This window comes from Ranitomeya imitator, chromosome 6 (assembly GCF_032444005.1).
Source record: "Ranitomeya imitator isolate aRanImi1 chromosome 6, aRanImi1.pri, whole genome shotgun sequence".
NCBI lineage: Eukaryota > Metazoa > Chordata > Amphibia > Anura > Dendrobatidae > Ranitomeya > Ranitomeya imitator.
This window is the reverse complement of record NC_091287.1, coordinates 134114027-134135783: the sequence shown is the minus strand read 5'-3', so window position 1 is coordinate 134135783 and position 21757 is coordinate 134114027. Positions and strand designations below refer to the sequence as shown.

The 21757-nt window shown below is 38.8% G+C and overlaps 1 protein-coding gene across 2 annotated transcripts; it reads right to left on the bottom strand.

Annotated features, from left to right (window-relative positions):
• Positions 1-4698: 4698 nt before the first annotated feature.
• On the bottom strand, positions 4699-14472 carry CCK (cholecystokinin). 2 transcript variants are annotated; one of them, XM_069730114.1, is made up of 3 exons: positions 14373-14472; positions 12000-12251; positions 4699-5237 (listed from the first exon to the last, which is right to left on the bottom strand). In XM_069730114.1, the coding sequence occupies exons 2-3, from the start codon at positions 12247-12249 to the stop codon at positions 5101-5103; spliced, it is 387 nt and encodes a 128-aa protein (XP_069586215.1). In that variant the 5' UTR covers positions 12250-12251; positions 14373-14472; the 3' UTR covers positions 4699-5100. The 2 variants fall into 2 exon arrangements, with proteins under 2 accessions (XP_069586215.1, XP_069586214.1); XM_069730113.1 differs by having other exon boundaries at positions 4699-5240; positions 14373-14470.
• Between the last annotated feature and the right edge of the window lie 7285 nt (positions 14473-21757).

The following is a 21757-nucleotide window of genomic DNA, read 5'->3' as shown; positions in this document are numbered from 1 at the left end:
ATCTGATAGATCGGAAGAGCTAGCAACACAGGTAAATTTTTTTTTTTTTTGCATTTTGTGATTCAGACTACTGCAATGAAATTAATTTGTCTTTGTGATTTTTTTTTTTAATCCTATTTTACGATGTCATCTATCTAACCTCAAGTATTGGAAGCAAGACTTTACATCACTTTTGCAGATAACTGCTTTTTTGTAGCAACAGTAGATATGAATCGCCCATGTATAAATTTATTGTCTTCGATCACATAAAACACAAGATTATTTGATATAATTAACCCCTTCCCACATGCACCGTACTAGTACTGCTCTGCGAGAATTGCGTTCCTGCAGACTGCAGTACTAGTATGGCGCACCGATCGCTCGGCCTTACGCTGAGCGCCGCGGCGATCGGGTGCAGATGTCAGCTCTATGTGATAGCTGACATCCCGCAGCAATACCCACGGTCGGTGCTAGCACCGATCGTGGGCATTTAACCCCTCTGATGCTGCTGTCAGTAGTGAAAGCGGCATAGAGACGCATCGCGCTGCTCTCTTTCATCAGAACAACATGATGCAATCGCATTGGCCTGATGGTCTCCATGGAGACCCCTGGCACCAAGATGGTCACGGGGTCCTTCCAGATCCTGCAGGGAGGTGACTTGTGAGCGCCTGCTGAGAGCAGGCGCTGGCATGCCTCCTTCCCTGCCTGTCAGATCGCTGATCTGATACTCTACAGTGCAGAGTGTCAGATCAAAGATCTGACATTATATAGTGATATCCCATCCTGGGACAATCTAAAAAAGTAAAAAAATAAAATACTAGAATATGTAAAAATATATTTTTTAAAATTTCTAAATAAAGATAAAAATAAATAAATATGTTTCCAATAAATACATTTATTTATGTAAATTAAAAAACAGTAAAAGTACACATATTTGGTATCACCGCATCAGCGACCCGCTCTATAAAACTATCTCACTAGTTAACCCCTTCAGTGAACACCATAAAAAAAGAAATAAAACACGAGGAAAAAAACCCCAATGCTTTATCATCATGCCGCTGAACAAAAAGTGCAATAAAACGTGATCAAAAAGACAGATGTAAATAAAAATGGTACCTCTGTAAACGTCATCTTGTCCCGCAAAAACAAGCTGCCATACAGCTCCATCCAAAAGTTATAGCTCTCAGAATAAAGCGATGCAAAAATAATAATTTTTTTCTATAAAATAGTTTTTATTATGTAAAAGCGCCAAAACATAAAAAGAAATATAACTGTGGTATCGCTATAATTGTGCTGACCTGAAGAATAATGTGGTCTTATCAATTTTACCACACGCGGAACGGTATAGAAACAAAAAGCAATTCATGAATTGTGGGTTTTTTTCTCCATTCTGTCTCCCAAAAATTGGAATAGAAAGCGATAAAAAAAGTCATGTGCACGAAAATGGTACCAATAAAAACGTCAGCTCATCCCACAAAAAACAAGCCATAACATGACTCTGTGGGCCGAAATATGGAAAAAAATTATAATTCTCAAAATATGGTGATGCAAAAAGAATTTTTATAAAAACGTGACGAAGGAACAGTGCGTCCGAAATGTGCGTCAGGGTGCACTATATCAAATATTTGGCGGTCCTTGGAACAACTCCCTTACCTTTAGAAGTAAGTGACTCTGGATATTACCCACACATAACACCTTAAAGTTTGCACTTTTTGCACTGAATGCACTTTCATTGTCCTTCCTTACACCAGATTGAATACAGTTGTATGCACGTTTTTATAAAAATTCTTTTTTGCTTTTATTAATAGCACTCTTTGTTTATATGCAAAATAAGTTGTTTTCTGGATATGTAGTCCTTACGGGTATAAGATACAATATATAATATAATGGTACCTGCCATATGTAACATATAATTTGATATGTGCACAAATATTTTTAGTACATACATGTTAAACAATCCTGATTTTATATATATTTCGTATATGTTTATGGTTTGACAATCGCCACTAAATAAATAAATATATATATATATATATTCTAAAATATTCTCTGCTGTGATGGTTTTGGTTCTGGCTATGTTGTAAGCACAACTCTCTGGTCACTACAACGGCAGTTTGCAATTTTCACTCAGCAACATCCATTGCTGCCTGTTTCTGGAAAGCACCCCTGGAGTCAAAATCATCACTGCATCTGTAGATAAATTCCCAAAGGGTTATAATTTCCAAAATGGGGTCACTTGAGGAGGGTTACCACTGTTTAGGCAAATCCGGGGCTCTCCAAACACGACATGGCATCCGGTAATTATTCCAGTAAATTTTACATTCAAAAAGTCAAATGGCGCTACTTCTCTTCCAAGCCCTGCCGTGCGCCCAAACAGTAGTATTCCTCCACATATTGGGTATCTGTGCATTCAGGAGAAATTGCACAACACATTTTTTGGCATAATTTCTCTTGTTACCCTTAGAAAAATGCAAAATATGGAGCTAAAAAAGATTTATCTGGGACAAATCTGATTTTTATTTTCACAGCTTATAAACTGATGTGAAGTACCTGGGAGTTCAAAGTGCTCAATACACATCTAGATAAATCCCTAAGGGGTCTAGTTTCCAAAATGGTGTCACTTGTGGGGAGTTTCAACTGTTTAGGCACATCAGGGGCTCTCCAAACCGCTAATTATTCCAGCAAATTTTACATTGAAAAAGTGAAATAGAGCTCCTTCCCTTCTGAGCCCTGCCGTGTGCCCAAATAGTAGATTTCCCCCACATATGGGGTATCAGCTTGCTCAGAAGAAATTGATCAACAAAATGTATGGTCCAATTTCTACTGTTACCCTTGCGATAGTAAAAAAAATGAGGTCTAAAGTAACATTTTTGTGAAAATAAAGTAAATGTTTATTTTTTCCTTCCACATTCCAAAAATTCCTGTGAAGCACCTGAAGGGTTAATAAACTTCTTGAATGTGGTTTTGAGTACCATGAGGGATGCAGTTTTTAGAATGGTGTCATTTTTGGGTATTGTCTGTCTTATAAGCCCATCAAAGTCACTTCAAATGTGAGGTGGTCCCTAACAAAAATGGTTTTGCAAATTTTGGTGTAATAATAAGAAATCGCTAGTCAACTTTTAACCCTTACAACTTCCTAACAAAAAAATTGTTTCAAAAATTTTGCTGATGTAGACATGTGAGAAATGTTATTTATTAACTATTTTGTGACTCTCTGATTTAAGGGCATAAAAATTAAAGTTTGAAAATTGCAAACTTTTTGCCAAATTTCATTTTTTAACAAATAAACGCAAATCATATCAAATAAATTTTACCACTATCATAAAGTACAATATGTCACGAGAAAACCATCTCAGAATCACCGGGATCCATTGAAGAGTTTTAGAGTTATGACCTCATAAAGTGACAGTGGTCAGAATTGTAAAAATTGGCCTGGTCAATAAGATGAAAATAGTCTTCGGGGTGAAGGGGTTAAAGAACACTTCTGCGTATAAGTATTGATATTACATATTTGTTATGGTGGCCTTTTTATTTTTTTCTAGAATGCCAGCCAAATGTTTCCAGTGTCAGAGGTCACACATACTCAGTAGCTCAGTCCGGCTTCAAACACCTTTTTGTTTAATGATTTCAGCTATTGCACAGGCCACCCAATAAGAATCAGAGCACTAGAAGCAGTTTCTTCTTACCAGCTCTTGATTCATTTGTTGGACCGTCTGAAATGGAATCAAGGGAATACCACGGTGAACAACAAGTATGGTATAACAGCTACCCTACTAACAATTTGTAAGGATACTTTCACATGGTGGAATTTAGATCAGTAGTTCACATCAGTATTTGTAATCCAAAACCAGGAGTGGGTCAAAAGTGTAGGACTTCAAGTAGCTCGATTAAACCGTATTTTTCGGGTTCAGAAGATGTACTTTTATCACTCTGAATTTGGGAGAAAAATGCGTTTTATAATCCGAAGGTAGCTTGCTGGGGGGTTGGGTGCGTGGCCACAGGAGGCCGGCAGCAGGAGTGGTGTTATGCTACAGCAGCCATTTTCCCTAAGCCCACTGCAGGTAAAAGAATGAGAAAGGGGACTCCGCTCACCGGTGCCGACATCTAATGAGCGCCCTGGCACACCAGGATCACCCCAATCCTGCCGCTGGCCTCCTGAAACAGTGACCCTGCCTCCTGAAGCAGAGACTCTGCATTCTCTGACCCCTCTCCTCTGCAGCCGGCCTCCTGAAACAGTAACCCTGCCTCCTGAAGCAGTGACCCTGCATCCTGTGACCCCACTCCACCGCTGCTGACCCCTCTGTAAGCTGCCATTAAAATGGACTATAAGACACACTACCAATTTATTTAAAAAAATGTTTTCCTATTTTCCACCCCAAATGTGTCTTATAGTCCAGTGCGACTTCTAGCCCACAAAAAAGTACTTTTTGTTTGCTCCATTTCTGGTCTTGGCTTACAATACAGATGGAAAATCCTGATTAAAATTGTCATGTCAATGTGGCCTATAAGGCCAAAATCATGGATTTTGTCATGTCAGTATTTTACCTGAATTTCTATCTGCCAATAGAATTATATACTTCGATACTTTGTCAAACAGTGCCAAAACAAACAAGGTTTCTCATCTTTTATGTAAACCACTGAATAAAACATTTATTTCATGGAAATGATGCATTATGTTGCAGTTGTCTTGGCCCAGTAAAAAGTATTACTTTAAGGAAGTTGCTGATGAAGACTGGTTTTATTTTTGTATTTTTATATATATATTTCTTTTCTGTATTTAATTTTACATTTTGTATTTTTATTTAGTAGGCATTGGCAGTTTTTCATCTACAGTTTATTGTGTAATACCCAGCAACTTGGATTGACAAGAGGTGGTAAACTAAATATTTTTTTAATATGGAATATCCGTAGCATATGATACAAAATAAAAAAAGGCAAAATAAAGAAGAAAAACGGTTTCTGGAAAATTCTGCATATGTGTATTGCATTGTAAAATGTTACAAATAAATTTACAACAAGTACATAATAAATATATGTTTAGAACACTGATTTGTAAAGACAACAAATTAATTTATTTAATCTGTACAGAATCTGGAATGTATTTTTATGGGTTTGGGGATTTTAAGAAGAGTATTCATATTCTTCAGCACTGCGGCGGCCGAAATCCATCCAGCCCATGTAATCTCTGTCATTTATCCGATGGGTTGGGTCAATGATGGGTCTGCTTGGCAAAACTGCATAGCGTCCAGAAGAAGGTCCTGCTAAAATATAAAATATACAGTGTTTGCAAATAGTCACAGATGTATATAGTCCTAATATGACCGTTAGTCAAGTTGTAGTCTAATTTTGAGCCCCTTATACCATCCCCATCCTGATATATCTTGTTATTATGTGAGAGACAGGGCCACACTGTTCCATATTTATTGGGGCCAAGAGCTTATCAAAGCCTTCTCTGAAAGGCTGCTTATGGCTTATCACATTTTCACTGCGATATTGTTTGGTTAAACTCCACAAATCGCTTTATTTTCCATTATCCTATGTTCCCCAAGCCAGGAGAAGGACAGTTCTGCCATGGCACTGATCAACAGCAGAATGGCTAAGGGAACTTAGAGTGGCTTTAAAAAACATGGAATCATAGAAGGTTAGAGTTGGAAGGGATTTCCAGGGTCATCGTGTCCAACCCCCTGCTAGATGCAAGATTCACTAAATCGTCTCAGGCGGATGTCTGTCCAGCCTTTGTTTGAAGATTTCCATTGAAGGAGAACTCCCCACCTTTAATCACCCTCACTGTCAAAAAGTTTTTTCTAATATCTAATCTGTATCTTCTCCCTTTCAGTTTGATTCCAATGCTTCTCGTGTTTCCATGTGCAAATGAGAATAAGGATGACCCCTCTACACTGTGTCATCCCTTCAGATATTTAGTCTCCTCTTATTCTTCTTTTTTGCAAACATTCCCAGATCCTTTAACCGTTCCTCGTAGGACATACACACAGTCTGCTCACCATCCTGGTAGCTCTTCTCTGAACTTGTTACAGTTTTTCAATGTCTTTTAAAGCAACATGATTGCTTTAAAAAATAAAGCCTATTCAATTCAATGAAGCTGAACAATAATAACAAATGTTATATGGCACTTTTTTCTGGACAAATCAAGATTGAAAAACTGATGGCATACAGGTACATGACAGATCTAATGCTTTTCTCTCTTTGCACTTGCATTGGCTTCTGCATCATGAATTTGCAAATGTTACAGTTGTCAATTATACAGTATGCACTAATAATTCTGGGGTATTTCCTTTACTCATCTTGTTTTAACCACCTTCCATTGTACTCTCTATTTTTCTACTATTCTTCATTTTATATTTCTTTCTTTGGTGTGTTCAAAAACACCATTAATCACATAGGGGCCAATGAGGGATCCTATTCTTTATACAGCCTTTGTACTTGACAGTACATTAGCTAATCCATATTTTAAAGTTTTTCGCTTTACAGTCAAAAGTCTAAAGCAAAAAAGTAAACCTCTGTTTGGGGTCTATCGGAAACTAGATGAAAGCTTCTGTAGACTTTGTAATTACTACAATTGTTGACTAGTATTCAGTATTAGTAACCATCGGAGTAAAAGAGATGCATTACATGACGCATAGGTATTTTGAACTGAATTTTCAGCATAAATACACCAGCTTAATTAGGTTTAAAATATCTAATGTATTCAGTTAGTTTAGGGAAAGCTGGTGATGGACCTCTCATAACATAAAAAGTGAGTTATATCTTCTAGCAGCTCTTTCTGAGTATAAGTAAGAATTTACTTTATCTTAATTAGTTAACCGTCTTTAATCTTTTTTTTTCTCTTTGTTAGGGCTGATATTTTTGGGTCTAGGAACAATTACTAGCTTTTCATATCAGTACGATATTTTGAAATTACAAAAGTCATTTCGGAATGAATATTATGCCATAAGGGATAATTATACTAATGAATTAGCAAACTTTTTCAGTCATGTATACTATAAGCTGTGTTATTAATTAAATCCATAACTGCAAAAATAAACTAATAGGCGGTCATGAACAGAATTCAAAATCAATATTTCTTTAAAATACCATCCATTTACATTATCACTGGAAGCTATTCTTGCATATTTTCAATTACTGTTTTGTGTCCAATCTCAAAATAGAAGATATAATTAGGAATACCAGTGAATGTACACACTAACATTTGTGATGTGTGGCCTATGGCCTATAAGGTGCAGACTTCCAGTTCATATGAAGACTTTTGATGAATACCAAATGTACCAAAATTGAATAGTTTTAATCCAAACAAATATCTTGATAACTGACAAAAACTTAACTAATTGCCTCTTAGATTATTGTCAGTTTTAATAAAAGAAATCTAGAATATTGACCATTTTCAAAATGGCTGTAAAGGATAAAAATGGCTGCGTTTTCCCTAAACCTTGCTACACATGACTAAAGGCTAAGTGAGCTTCTCCACTCAAGTAAATTGTTTGCGCTGCAATACCAGACACTGCCAATATACAAAAGTGGAGCTATTTCTGAACAAAATCCCTTTTTCCTAAAATTTCTTTACTCTGAAAATGACCACAAGTAAAGTATCCAGATTGTGTTAATTAATTGGACTTATAATTATGCAATCACTTTACATAATACTAATTTTGCTACAAATAACAAAATTATACAACTCCAATTCTAAAAAGTTGAAACACTGTATAAAAGAAAACAAGTATGCAATGATTTAGAAATTTCTTATATCCATATGTTTTCACAGCAGAACATATAACACATCAGAAGTTTAAAGTTAGAAATATTTCCATTTCATTTGAAAAAAAAATTTAAATTAATTTAGTTAAAGGTAGCAGCAAAAAACTTAAAAATAGTTGAGACGGGCAATGTCTACCGCAGCATCTCCTCTTCTTTTCAGAACTGTTTGTAAACATCTTTGAAGTGAGGAGACCAATTGCTGGAGTTTTGAGAGATAAATATCGTCCTTTTCTTGCTTGATGAAGGATTCTAGATGCTCAATAGTCCTTTTGTCGTCCTTGTTTCTTAACACACCAAATGTTTTCTATTGGTGAAAGTTTGGACTACAGGTGGCCAGTTCATCACCTGAACTCTTCTGTGAAGCCACGCTGTTGCTGAAATATGTAAGGTCTTATCTGAAGAAGATTTTGTCTGGATGGGAACATATGTTGTTCTAAAACCTTAGTATAATGCTCCGTATGGGTAGTGCCTTTCAGGATGTGTAAGCTGTCCATGCCCTAGGCACTAATATAGCCCTATAACCATCAGAGATGCAGGCTTTCGAACTGTGCACTGATAACAAGCTGAATGGTCACTCTCATCTTCCGTTTGGACATGGCATTCTTGGTTTCCATAAATAATTTAAGATTTTGATTCATCTGACCAAAGAACAGTTTTCCATTTTTCTTCTGTCCATTTTAAATTAGCTTTGGCCCAGAGGAGATGGCACCATTTCTGGATGATATTGATATTGGTCTTCTTGTTTACACAATCAAGTTTTTACTTGCAATTGTGGATTGCATGGCAAACAATGTTCACATGCAATGATTTCTAGAAGTATTCCCGAGCCCATGCAGTGATTTGCATGTCCAAATCATGCCTGTTTATCATGAATTGTTGCCTCAGGGCCTTTTAATAAGGAACATCCAATATTGGTCATTGGCCTTGTCCCTTGTGCACATGGAATTCTCCAGAATCTCAGAATCTTTTGGTGATATTATGTACTGTAGATGGTGGTGGGATATGCAGTAAAGAATTTCTGAAATTGTTCCACAATTTTTAGCTGCATTTGTTTTTGTTGGTGAACTGCTGACCATCTTTGTTTTTCAGAGACTCTGTCTAACAAGCTGTTCTTTATACAGAGTCACGTGATTAGCTGAAAATTGGCCATCTAGTTGTTTTTCATTAGTACCACTTACTTTTCCATCCTTTTGTCAACCCAGTCCCAACTTTTTTTTACATATATTGCTGGCATCCGTTTCTAAATGAGTTTTTTTTTTTCAAATGAAATAAAAAAATGTCTGACTTTCAACTTCCGATATCTGTTCTGTGTTTTCGTTTGAATAAAATATGGCTATAAGAAATTTCAAAATAATTACATTTTTCACAGCGTCCCACCTCCAATTTTCAAGAAGGCCAAGAGGTATTACTGGTCACTATGGATGAAAGAGAGAAAGCTTGTAGATGGAGGTGACTAGATTAGAGTTCTAAGATAATCTAAGATAAAAAAAGACATCGAGGACAGGGAAAACCATATTATACACAACATATTGCCTTTGGCAGAATGATTAATCATTCCTAAGCTTTACTTTGTGTCTTTATGGTTATATACACAGAATGGTCTCTTTATTAGACACAAGTCAAAGAAGTGTAAAATCAAGTAAGTTTTCTATTGTTACATTTCAGGGTGAAGCCTTATTAGAATGGGAAAAGTGAGTCATTTGTGCAATTTTGAACAAACTGTGGTCATTGGTGCTAGACTAGCCAGGGTCAGGATTTTAGAAATTGTTAACATAATGGGACTTTCTCTTGCAACCATTTTGAGAGTATACAAAACAGTGTGATTGGGGAAAAATAGCTAGCAAAAGTGGATATTGTGAACATTAACATCTTGTCAATGAAATGGGGTAGAGGAAGATGTAAAGAATAATTCTGTTAGTCAAATAGCATATGGAAACAAACATTATTCTTCAGCTAATATACTTTAATTGAGCACCCACATGTTATAAGAAAAGAAATCCAGCTTTAGAGGGATTGCCGTCTAAAGGAAACAGAAAGGCAAGACTTGGTAAAAAAGTGTAGCAATTGGTCCCTGACCAGTGGACAAAACATTACCTGGTCAGATATATCTGTTGCACTATGCTGATGGGAGGGTCATAATTTGGTGCAAGCATCATGAATCGATGACCCCTTCCTGTCTGGTGTGAACAGTTTTGGCTGGTGAAGGTGGAATAATGAAGTGGGGAACATTTTCTTGGAATACCCTTGGTCCTCTGACATTCAAGCACTGCATCTTAAAAAATTGAATTTAATAGGTTTTCTCTTTACCCCACAATACGCTCAGCTGAATCCATATATCACTGTTAATAAAAGTTGCTCTGTTTCTTTTAACACTAATTTTGAAAAAAAATTGAATACAGTTTTGCTCAAGAAACATTGCTGTTTAAATCATATGCCTTTTTGGAACATATTTCATTCACCCACTTTTTCTTATTTAATCATATATCAACTGATGTCCTCATCTGAAGTAAAATTGGCATTGGCATACCTACCCAATATATGTTGTGCATCACATATGCCAACTGTTGTTCGAGCATCTGTCATCTGTACTAACTTCTGAATGAAATCAATCCAGCATCTGTTCACACAAATCCCCAATTCATTACTTGGGTTTGCTTCCAATTTCTCATCACGCCTTCATGCAAGTCTGACCCTGACTATTAAAGCGTAAACCAGCTGACTACCTAGTTAATGCTCAAACACGCACTAACAATGCATCGTATTGTGCAATGCAATATTTGGTCAGCTCGATACAATAATTAGTGTGGAGCTACAATTCCATCACCATAAAGAAACATTAATGATGCAATGTGAAAATTCTAAATTGGTAGACACAACCATCAGCAAATTAAAACTTAGAGGGTCATAAAGGCATCCGTGGATCTCGGTCCGATAATGGACCACAATGCTAGGGCTTGGTGTGGGTCTCTTGATTGGAGCATGACCACTTCATATCTAACTACGAGACTGTAATGCTTGAGTCAAAAATCCTGCGGCTAGTCAATGCATTGCGGTCCATAATCAGACTGAGATCCACACATATCTGCAAGAGACCTTAGTATCTGATTTATCAGTAACTACTAAATTTGATATGTTCATGTTTGATAGTAATTTCACCTAGGTAACTTTTAATGTCACCAATTTAGTGAGACTAAGACAAAGAAAGACACAAGATATCTGATATCTTGAGAACAAGATTTGGAAAATCATTTCAAGTTTCAGACCCTAACATGGGTAATTTTTTTTCTATCTTTCTATCTTTACATCATCCATTCTACTCATGGGATTCGTGAATCTTTTCCAGTCCTATGGTACATAGTAATAGTTATTTTTTGCTGGCAGTAGTATGGGGTAGGCTGCATATTTCATCCTTTGGTTTGAAATGTTAATGTTGATATAGTCAAAAGATGTGAAACATTGAACGCAATGGACCTCTGTGCCTATACATTTGGTTAATGGGTGTCAATCATCCTCCAGGTTTAGAAGCTTCCTCAGCTTTTACATTTCAGTAACAGAAAAAGATGTGGAATGAAGGATACATGTCTATGACCTTAATTTTCTCATGGTTTTGTTGTTAGAATATCACTAACCTATGTTCTGTTCTTAGGAAAGGCTTTGAAAATAATTACAGAAAAGCAGCAAATTTTCATCTTATAAAAAGTTAACTATAATGTTTTCATAGTGAATACTTTTTGAGTACGGATTGATACATATCAACTTTGTATTTCTTATGTACTATGACAGCCACCACCATCCTGTCCTTTGTCACACACTGACAGGGATACATTTACCAATCCAGAGTTGCTTGTTTAGTCCGAGCACCCAGGTAACATGACCATCAACTGTCACCCTAGTTCACCCATCATAAGCTATTGTTATGTTTCCCACTAAAATAGAGCTAAACTATGAAGCATTTATTATAAATGCAAATTAAAATGTTCAATTAAAACCTTCTCAAGGAATTATCAATATCAATATCAACTAGTAATCAATTTGTAGTGCACATACAGTATCTTAAAATATTTATCATATTGAATTTAAGCCATCACTTAGATTTATCTACTCTCCCTTTGTCTTTCTGCTTTTGCCTACTTATTCATTTCTCCATCCCTCTGATCTACTTCTAATCCACTGTATGAATTTTCTATAGTGAATAAGCTATAAGGAATAAGGTATAGGATCTTAACACAAAAATCTACCAGTAATCTTACCTTTCCTGGTCTGGAGATATTTGGCCAACATTGCCCCAAAGTTAGCCTTTTGGTCTCCATTTCCATCAAAACGTTGGAAGCTTTTTAACTGGCCAGATGAGGCACGGATATGTCTTGGGTGATGTAATGGGTTCTGCTGTTCTATTTCACGGGTCCCTAGATCCTCATTCATAGAGCCCACAGTTTGCTGTCCTGTTGAGCTTGCGGACAGCACGGCAAGTAGTACACAGATGCATATTCCTCTGTACATAGCTAAGGGAAAGTTATAAACCAAGATACATTTTCAATTTGTTGTAAAGTAGAATAAGCATGTAGGTGCTTAAATTAAAATGTTACTATAAGTAATGAAATAATGTAATTTTGCTGTAACATATACATATTCTGAATATGTATTGTCACATAGCATCAAACAAGTACAAACTGCAGCAGATCTGAGGATATAGGATCATCGCCTGCTTTAAATATAATGATAGGTAAACACACTGTGAACAACTTAAAGCAGAGGTGTCAAACTGCATTCCTCGAGGGCCGCAAACAGGTCATGTTTTCAGGATTTCCTTGTATCGCACAAGGTGCTGGAATCATTCTGTGCAGGTGATTAAATTATCACCTGTGCAATACAAGGAAATCCTGAAAACATGACCTGTTTGCGGCCCTCGAGGAATGCAGTTTGACACCTCTGACTTAAAGGAAAATAAATATTACTATGTATACACCATGCAACCTCAATCAATGATTGTGCTTCAATATTCAGCACTTTTTATTAGAGACATTTCCTATGAAGAGTCCATCCAACAGTATAGAACTGGTGAATCTTTATGCAAGAGACTCAACATACAGCATATTAATATTTCATGGAGTGCTTGCAAAATAACAGTACACTTAAGGAAAAAATAATAAATCATATATGAAATTTCAGTGTAAGAGGATATCAGAAAATTATTATCGAATAATCTGTTTTTTCTTTAGTGCTGGGGAATGACACAAGACAATGTTGTATGACTGTTACATTATAGATTAAAACTAATCTCTACTACATCAAAAGTACCGTAAAAGGGAAATGTCATCATAGCAGTTTTAACACTTGTAAGGACTTTCCTATTTTCTGCATGCATGATAATTAGGTACATGATGCAATAAATTATTCAAGCCCCTCATGCGCCAATATTGTTTGGTCGAAAATCACTATAATCCTCTGGGTATTATTTACATTTAATACCCAAAGGGCTAATTCGATTTTAGGATTTAAGGTTTCTCCAAATGTCAAAGACCTGCAATTATCTCTCAACATGGAGTAAAAATTCTGTATTCCTGCGGACCCTTGGTCACCAGGTGATTAACTCTGCTACATACTGACCTCAATCTGTTAACTTTGAGCTATATTGTCATATCATGTTCTATGTGAAGCCAGATTATAATTTCTAAGAATTATATTTTTATCTAGAACCCGTTGTAACGCACAATGTGAAATGCCAGCTTTAATAAATAACCAGTCTTTACATATTTTTCCAAAAAAGCTTTCTGTAATAATGTTATCATTTAAAAAAAAATCTTTATGCATAACTGATAGCTGATATTTAAATGAGTTTTCGGTGTTTTCTGCTAATATTCATATCAATAATGTTAATCGCAAAGGTGTAATTTTTGTTTACATACATTTTTCCACTTACATTGTTCTATACATGCAGGTAAAAGTAGACAGTTGTTAGAAAATCAATAGAAATTAGATAGAATTGGGTAAATACCAAGGATACCTGACCCCATGGTCAGTTATAAGTATCAGCCCCCCTAATTTCAAGTTTAGAAGAAAAGGAAAGTGTAATTATTATGATTTTCCAATTTAATACAATGTGCTATTCTTACTAAGTAGAGTTAATACAAATATGGATAATATAGATATATTTGATGCATGGCAAAGTTATCAAACTTTCTAAAACATCCACCAACATCATATGACATTTTTATTTTTGACATAAGGGACATATAAAAAAAATAGGATAATCAGCATGTACTCAAACTAAAACATAGCATTTCATCAATTTACACATTCTATAAAATCAAGTAATCAGGCAAGTCTAGTGTTATAGTATTTTCTAAAAAATAGATGAAAAAAACCCAGTAAAACACCTGGTTAGGTAATGACAAAGAGGATAGAGATCAGTTGTCCATTGGAGAACCTGAAAGCCACAAACTTCACAGTAACTTCACTATACTGACATGTTGTCTCCTCGTTCTTCTAGATATTGCCAACTGTATAGTAACTCTTCGGATACCAGTTCCTGTTACCTGAATAGTATTTCGTAGAGTAATATTCTTCCCTCTTTATAGCACAGATGGACACATTCAATGACAATGAATAGACAGAATACTCACCTTTCAGAGCAGATCTGCTTTTCCAAAAGAGAAGCAGGAGAGGGCAGTGCTCAGTGTGCCAGATTAGTTACTGTGCTCCTGGCTGCTGCGCTGGAGCTTATATACTCCCCCCTCGCTGTCGTCTGTTTGCACAAGCTGATGCAAACAAGGGATCACTACATGCCCAACTGGATGCCATCAGGTCATAACATATTCATGTCACTCCGGGCAAGAGCACAGATAGACCTTTTAACATGACTATCATCACCCCTATATGTAACTGTCTCCCAGTCATTATATACATAGCCCCTATATTATGTGATCAGTCTATGACCATCAGTGGAGATTCACTAACTCCGTATTGAGATTCCAAAGCTTCAGAGAAGGGACAGAAACATGGTTTTCATTCATTTACTATTGAAATCCCGCAAGGCAGCGTTCACATCACGTTACATGAGTATCCGACTCGACAAGAAAAACAAACACTCGAAAGCTTACAAATGCAAACGTCTCATTGTAAACTTGACAATCGCTGCTCTGTGGCCCAGAAATCCTTGTGATATTTCGCCATTGTGTCACCTTCCCATTGCTTTGTGGCATTAGACTCACAATATATGGATGTACACTAACGGTTAATCTTTTTTTTTTGCATGAATACATAATCTGTCTATGTGTCTGTCAATACCTTTACGTTACAGTATATGTTACAGAGAGATAAGATATGTGTTGGAGAATAATTTTTTCACACAATGGTGCTTAAACAACTAAAATGTGAAAATAATCACAGTTAAATCAACAACAGGTGAAAATAGCACTTCGGTGTTATTCACACTTCCACATGGCTGTGCATGAGAGCTATACATTTGACTTAAGAAATGGAACAAGATTTATTTATGGGGGAATCTTTATCCAAAAAAGGACACAAAGGTATAATATATGATGAGATTAAAGCATTACTTCCATACAATAGAAAACCATACATGACAAATGAATGATATGCATCCATTATTGCTCCCTTTCTTTGTTATTTTTACTAAACAGTGGATCAGATTGAGGTCATAGAATCTCACCTATCTCCCACTGGAAATAATTAGCAAAGTCGCCAACATCTTTCTTCTGGTGTTTTGAGGATGACTTTCAGGACAAGTGGAGGAGTATATTAACCCCTTTACCCCCAAGGGTGGTTTGCACGTTAATGACCGGGCCAATTTTTACAATTCTGACCACTGTCCCTTTATGAGGTTATAACTCTGGAACGCTTCAACGGATCCCAGTGATTCTGACATTGTTTTCTCATGACATATTGTACTTCATGACAATGGTAAAAATTCTTTGATAGTACCTGCGTTTATTTGTGAAAAAAACGGAAATTTGGTGAAAATTATGAAAATTTCGCAATTATCCAACTTTGAATTTTTATGCAATTAAATCACAGAGATATGTCACACAAAATACTTAATAAGTAACATTTCCCACATGTCTACTTTACATCAGCACAATTTTGGAACCAAAATTTTTTTTTGTTAGGGAGTTATAAGGGTTAAAAGTTGACCAGCAATTTCTCATTTCTACAACACCATTTTTTTTTAGGGACCACATCTCATTTGAAGTCATTTTGAGGGGTCTATATGATAGAAAATACCCAAGTGTGACACCCTTCTAAAAATTACACCCCTCAAGGTGCTCAAAAACATATTCAAGAAGTTTATTAACCCTTCTGGTGCTTCACAGGAATTTTTTGAATGTTTAAATAAAAATGAACATTCAACTTTTTTTCACAAAAAATTTAATTCAGCTCCAATTTGTTTTATTTTACCAAGGGTAACAGGAGAAAATGGACCCCAAACATTGTTGTACAATTTGTCCTGAGTACGCCAATACCGCACATGTGGGGGTAAACCACTGTTTGGGCGCATGGCAGAGCTCGGAAGCGAAGGAGCGCCATTTGACTTTTCAATGCAAAATTGACTGGAATTGAGATGGGACGCCATGTTTCGTTTGGAGAGCCCCTGATGTGCCTAAACATTGAAACCCCCCACAAGTGACACCATTTTGGAAAGTAGACCCCCTAAGGAACTTATCTAGAGGTGTGGTGAGCACTTTGACCCACCAAGTGCTTCACAGAAGTTTATAATGTAGAACCGTAAAAATAAAAAATCATATTTTTTCACAAAAATTATCTTTTCGCCACCAATTTTTTATTTTCCCAAGGGTAAGAGAAGAAATTGGACCCCAAAAGTTGTTGTACAATTTGTCCTGAGTACGCTGATAGCCCATATGTGGGGGTAAACCACTGTTTGGGCGGATGGGAGAGCTCGGAAGGGAAGGAGCGCCGATTGACTTTTCAATGCAAAATTGACAGGAATTGAGATGGGACGCCATGTTGCGTTTGAAGAGCCACTGATGTGCCTAAACATTGAAACCCCCCACAAGTGACACCATTTTGGAAAGTAGACCCCCTAAGGAACTTATCTAGAGGTGTGGTGAGCACTTTGACCCACCAAATGCTTCACAGAAGTTTATAATGCAGAGCCGTAAAAATAAAACAAAATTTTTTTCCCACAAAAATTATTTTTTTAGCCCCCAGTTTTGTATTTTCCCGAGGGTAACAGGAGAAATTGGACCCCAAAATTTGTTGCCCAATTTGTCCTGAGTGCGATGATACACCATATGTGGGGGGAACCACTGTTTGGGCACATGGGAGGGCTCAGAAGGGAAGGAGTACCATTTGAATGCAGACTTAGATGGAATGGTCTGCAGGTGTCACATTGCGTTTGCAGAGCCCCTAATGTACCTAAACAGTAGAAACCTCCCACAAGTGACACCATTTTGGAAACTAGACTCCCTAAGGAACTCATCTAGATGTGTTGTGATAGCTTTGAACCCCCAAGTGTTTCACTACAGTTTGTAACGCAGAGCCGTGAAAATTAAAAAAAAAAATCTTTCCCCCCAAAGTTATTTTTTAGCCCCCAGTTTTGTATTTTCCCGAGGGTAAGAGGAGAAATTCGACCCCAAAAGTTGTTGTCCAATTTCTCCTGAGTATGCTGATACCCCGTATGTTGGGGGGAACCACCGTTTGAGTGCATGGCAGATCTCGGAAGGGAAGGAGCGCCATTTGGAATGCAGACTTAGATGGAATGGTCTGCAGGCGTCACATTGCGTTTGCAGAACCCCTAATGTACCTAAACAGTAGAAACCCCCCACAAGTGACCCCATATTGGAAACTAGACCCCCCAGGGAACTAATCTAGATGTATTGTGAGAACTTTGAACCCCCAAGTGTTTCACTACAGTTTATAACGCAGAGCCGTGAAAATAAAAAAATCTTTTTTTTTCCCACAAAAATTATTTTTTAGCCCCCAGTTTTGTATTTTCCCAAGGGTAACAGGAGAAATTGGACCCCAAAAGTTGTTGTCCTATTTGTCCTGAGTACGCTGATACCCCATATGTTGGGGTAAACCCCTGTTTGGGCACACGGGAGAGCTCGGAAGGGAAGAAGCACTGTTTTACTTTTTCAACGCAGAATTGGCTGGAATTGAGATCGGACGCCATGTCGCGTTTGGAGAGCCCCTGATGTGCCTAAACAGTGGAAACCCCACAATTATAACTGAAACCCTAATCCAAACACACCCCTAACCTTAATCCCAACAGTAACCCTAACCACACCTCTAACCCTGACACACCCCTAACCCTAATCCCAACCCTATTCCCAACTGTAAATGTAATCTAAACCCTAACTGTAACTTTAGCCCTAACCCTAGCCCTAACCCTAGCCCTAACCCTAACCCTAGCCCTAACCCTAGCCCTAACCCTAGCCCTAACCCCAGCCCTAACCCTAGTACTAACCCTAACCCTAGCCCTAGCCCTAACCCTAGCCCTAACCCTAGCCCTAACCCTAGCCCTAACCCTAACCCTAGCCCTAACCCTAGCCCTAACCCTAGCCCTAACCCTAACCCTAGCCCTAACTCTAGCCCTAACCCTAGCCCTAACCCTAGCCCTAGCCCTAATGGGAAAATGGAAATAAATACATTTTTTTAATTTTTCCCTAACTAAGGGGGTGATGAAGGGGGGTTTGATTTACTTTTAGAGCGGGTTTTTTAGCGTATTTTTATGATTGGCAGCCGTCACACACTGAAAGATGCTTTTTATTGCAAAAAATATTTTTTGCGTTACCACATTTTGAGAGCTATAATTTTTCCATATTTTGGTCCACAGAGTCATGTGAGGTCTTGTTTTTTGCGGGACGAGTTGACGTTTTTATTGGTAACATTTTCGGGCACGTGACATTTTTTGATCGCTTTTTATTCCGATTTTTGTGAGGCAGAATGACCAAAAACCAGCTATTCATGAATTTCTTTTGGGGGAGGCGTTTATACCGTTCCGCGGTTTGTAAAATTGATAAAGCAGTTTTATTCTTCGGGTCAGTACGATTACAGCGACACCTCATTTATATCATTTTTTTATGTTTTGGCGCTTTTATACGATAAAAACTATTTTATAGAAAAAATAATTATTTTTGCATCGCTTTATTCTCAGGACTATAACTTTTTTACTTTTTTGCTGATGATGCTGTGTGGCGGCTCGTTTTTTGCGGGACAAGATGACGTTTTCAGCGGTACCATGGTTATTTATATCTGTCTTTTTGATCGCGTGTTATTCCACTTTTTGTTCGGCGGTATGATAATAAAGCGTTGTTTTTTGCCTCGTTTTTTTTTTTTTTCTTACGGTGTTTACTGAAGGGGTTAACTAGTGGGCCAGTTTTATAGGTCGGGCCGTTACGGACGCGGCAATACTAAATATATGTACTTTTATTGTTTTTTTTTTATTTAGATAAAGAAATGTATTTATGGGAATAATATATATATTTTTTTTCATTATTTTGGAATATTTTTTTTAATTTTTTTTTTACACATTTGAATAAATTTTTTTTTACTTTTTTACTTTGTCCCAGGGGGGTACAGTACAGATCGGTGATCTGACAGTTTGCACATCACTCTGTCAGATCACCGATCTGATAGCAGTGCAGGCTGCTTCACAGTGCCTGCTCTGAGCAGGCTCTGTGAAGCCACCTCCCTCCCTGCAGGACCCGGATCCGCGGCCATCATGGATCCGGGGCTCGAGCAGGGAGGGAGGTGAGGAGACCCTCGCAGCAACGCGATCACATCGCGTTGCTGCGGGGGGCTCAGGGAAGCCCGCAAGGAGCCCCCTCCCTGCGCGATGCTCCCCTGCACCGTCGGCACATCGCGATCATCTTTGATCGCGGTGTGCCAGGGGTTAATGTGCCGGGGGCGGTCCGTGACCGCTCCTGGCACATAGTGCCGGATGTTAGCTGCGATAGGCAGCTGACACCCGGCCGCGATCGTCGGCGCTCCCCCCGTGAGCGCCGCCGATCGCGCTGGACGTACTATCCCGTCCATGGTCATAGGGGCCCACCCCACCTCGACGGGATAGTACGTCCCATGTCAGAAAGGGGTTAATTACCTATGTCTAGTATTACATGATACTATAGCTGCATTCTCTAATGTCACATGATAATGAGAAGTGTAACCCATTCACTTCTCATCTATATGATGGGTGACCTATAGCGCACGTGGATATAGCACAGATAGAGAGTAAAAGATAAGAAATATTATGTATGCCCAATAGTGCTGGGGAATCTATAATATAACGCTGGGAGCGCAAGCGCCGGCGCAGTCTGGACCCCACAGAGTGACGCAGCCCAGGAGATCGCGGTATGCGTAAGCACTGAACGCACATCACGATCTCCAACGGAGAAGTAGGGACGTGTCAGGAGGGTGAGTATGCTATATTCCCCTGTCCCGTTCCAGTGCTGCATGCCACTCCGTCTTCCGGGTCCTCTCCCTTTGACGTTCAGTTCAGAGTACGCAATGACGCGCTTAATGCATGCCGCCCTCTGACTGAACAGTCACAGCCAGAGGACCCGGAAGACGGAGCGGCACGCAGCACAGGATCAGGGCCAGGTGACTATAGCAAGTGTCGGGGGCCTGAGCTAGCGGCGACTCCGGCACCTGACCCCCACAGCACGCTGGTGTCCCCGCCTGCTCAGGCCCCCCAGCACTCGGCGCCCAGCGACGATAGGTGAGTATGTTATTTTTTTTTATATATATCGCAGCAGTATATGGGGCATATAATACTATGGAGCATCTTATGGGGACCATCAACATTTATGGAGCAGTATACGGGGCATATACTATGGAGCATCTTATGGGGGCCATAAACCTTTATGGAGCAGCATACAGGGCATATACTATGGAGCATCTTATGGGGGCCATCAACCATAATGGAGCAGCATATGAGGCATACACTATGGAGCATCTTATGGGGGCCATCAACATTTATGGAGCAGCGTATGGGGCATATGGATGGGAGCAGCAAATTACAGAACGGTGGCGCAGGATGGGAGCAGCACATTACAGAACTGTGGCGCAGGATGGGAGCAGCACATGACAGAATAGGGCAGCACATGACAGAACGGGGGTGCAGGATGGCAGCAGCACATGTCAGAAAGGGGGTGCAGGATGGAAGCAGCACATGACAGAACGGGGGCGCAGGATGGGAGCAGCACATGACAGGATGGGGCGCAGGATGGGAGCAGCAAATGACAGAATGGAGGCGCAGGATGGGTGCAGCAAATGACAGAATGGAGGCGCAGGATGGGTGCAGCACATGTCAGAATGGGGGCACAGGATGGGAGCAGCACATGACAGAATGGGGCCGCAGGATGGGTACAGCAAATGACAGAACTGGGGCGTAGGATGGGAGCAGTACATGACAGAATGGGGGCTCAAGATGGGAGCAGCGCATGACAGCATGGGGGCTCAGGATGGGAGGAGCACATGACAGAATGGGGGCGCAGGATGGGAGCAGCACATGACAGAACGGGGGAGCAGGATGGCAGCAGCACATGACAGGATGGGAGCAGCACATGACAGGATGGGGGCACAAGATAGGAGCAGCACATGGCAGGATGGAGACCATATACCAATATAAATGCTCGCCAGCCGGGCATAAAATGGGTTCAATAGCTAGTAGTAGTATATAACAGGTAGAAGATCACAACACGAAAAACACACAACCCCCCTCAGGGTTGGGGAAAATGGGCTGTCTTTATTATAACATTTCATCCTTATTCTCTCATTCTTTTTGCATTTTACTGACTTATTGTAAGAAAATAATATGTACATGCTACAGTATGTTAATGGTTTTATTATGATGACTAGTACAACTAACATTTCTACCCTCACCTACTGTATCATCACCCATCCCTTGTAAGTTGTGAGCCCTCGCGGGCAGGGTACTCTCACCTCTTGTACCAGTTGTGACTTGTATTGTTTAAGATTAAGATTACTGTACTTGTTTTTATTATGTATACCCTTTTCACATGTA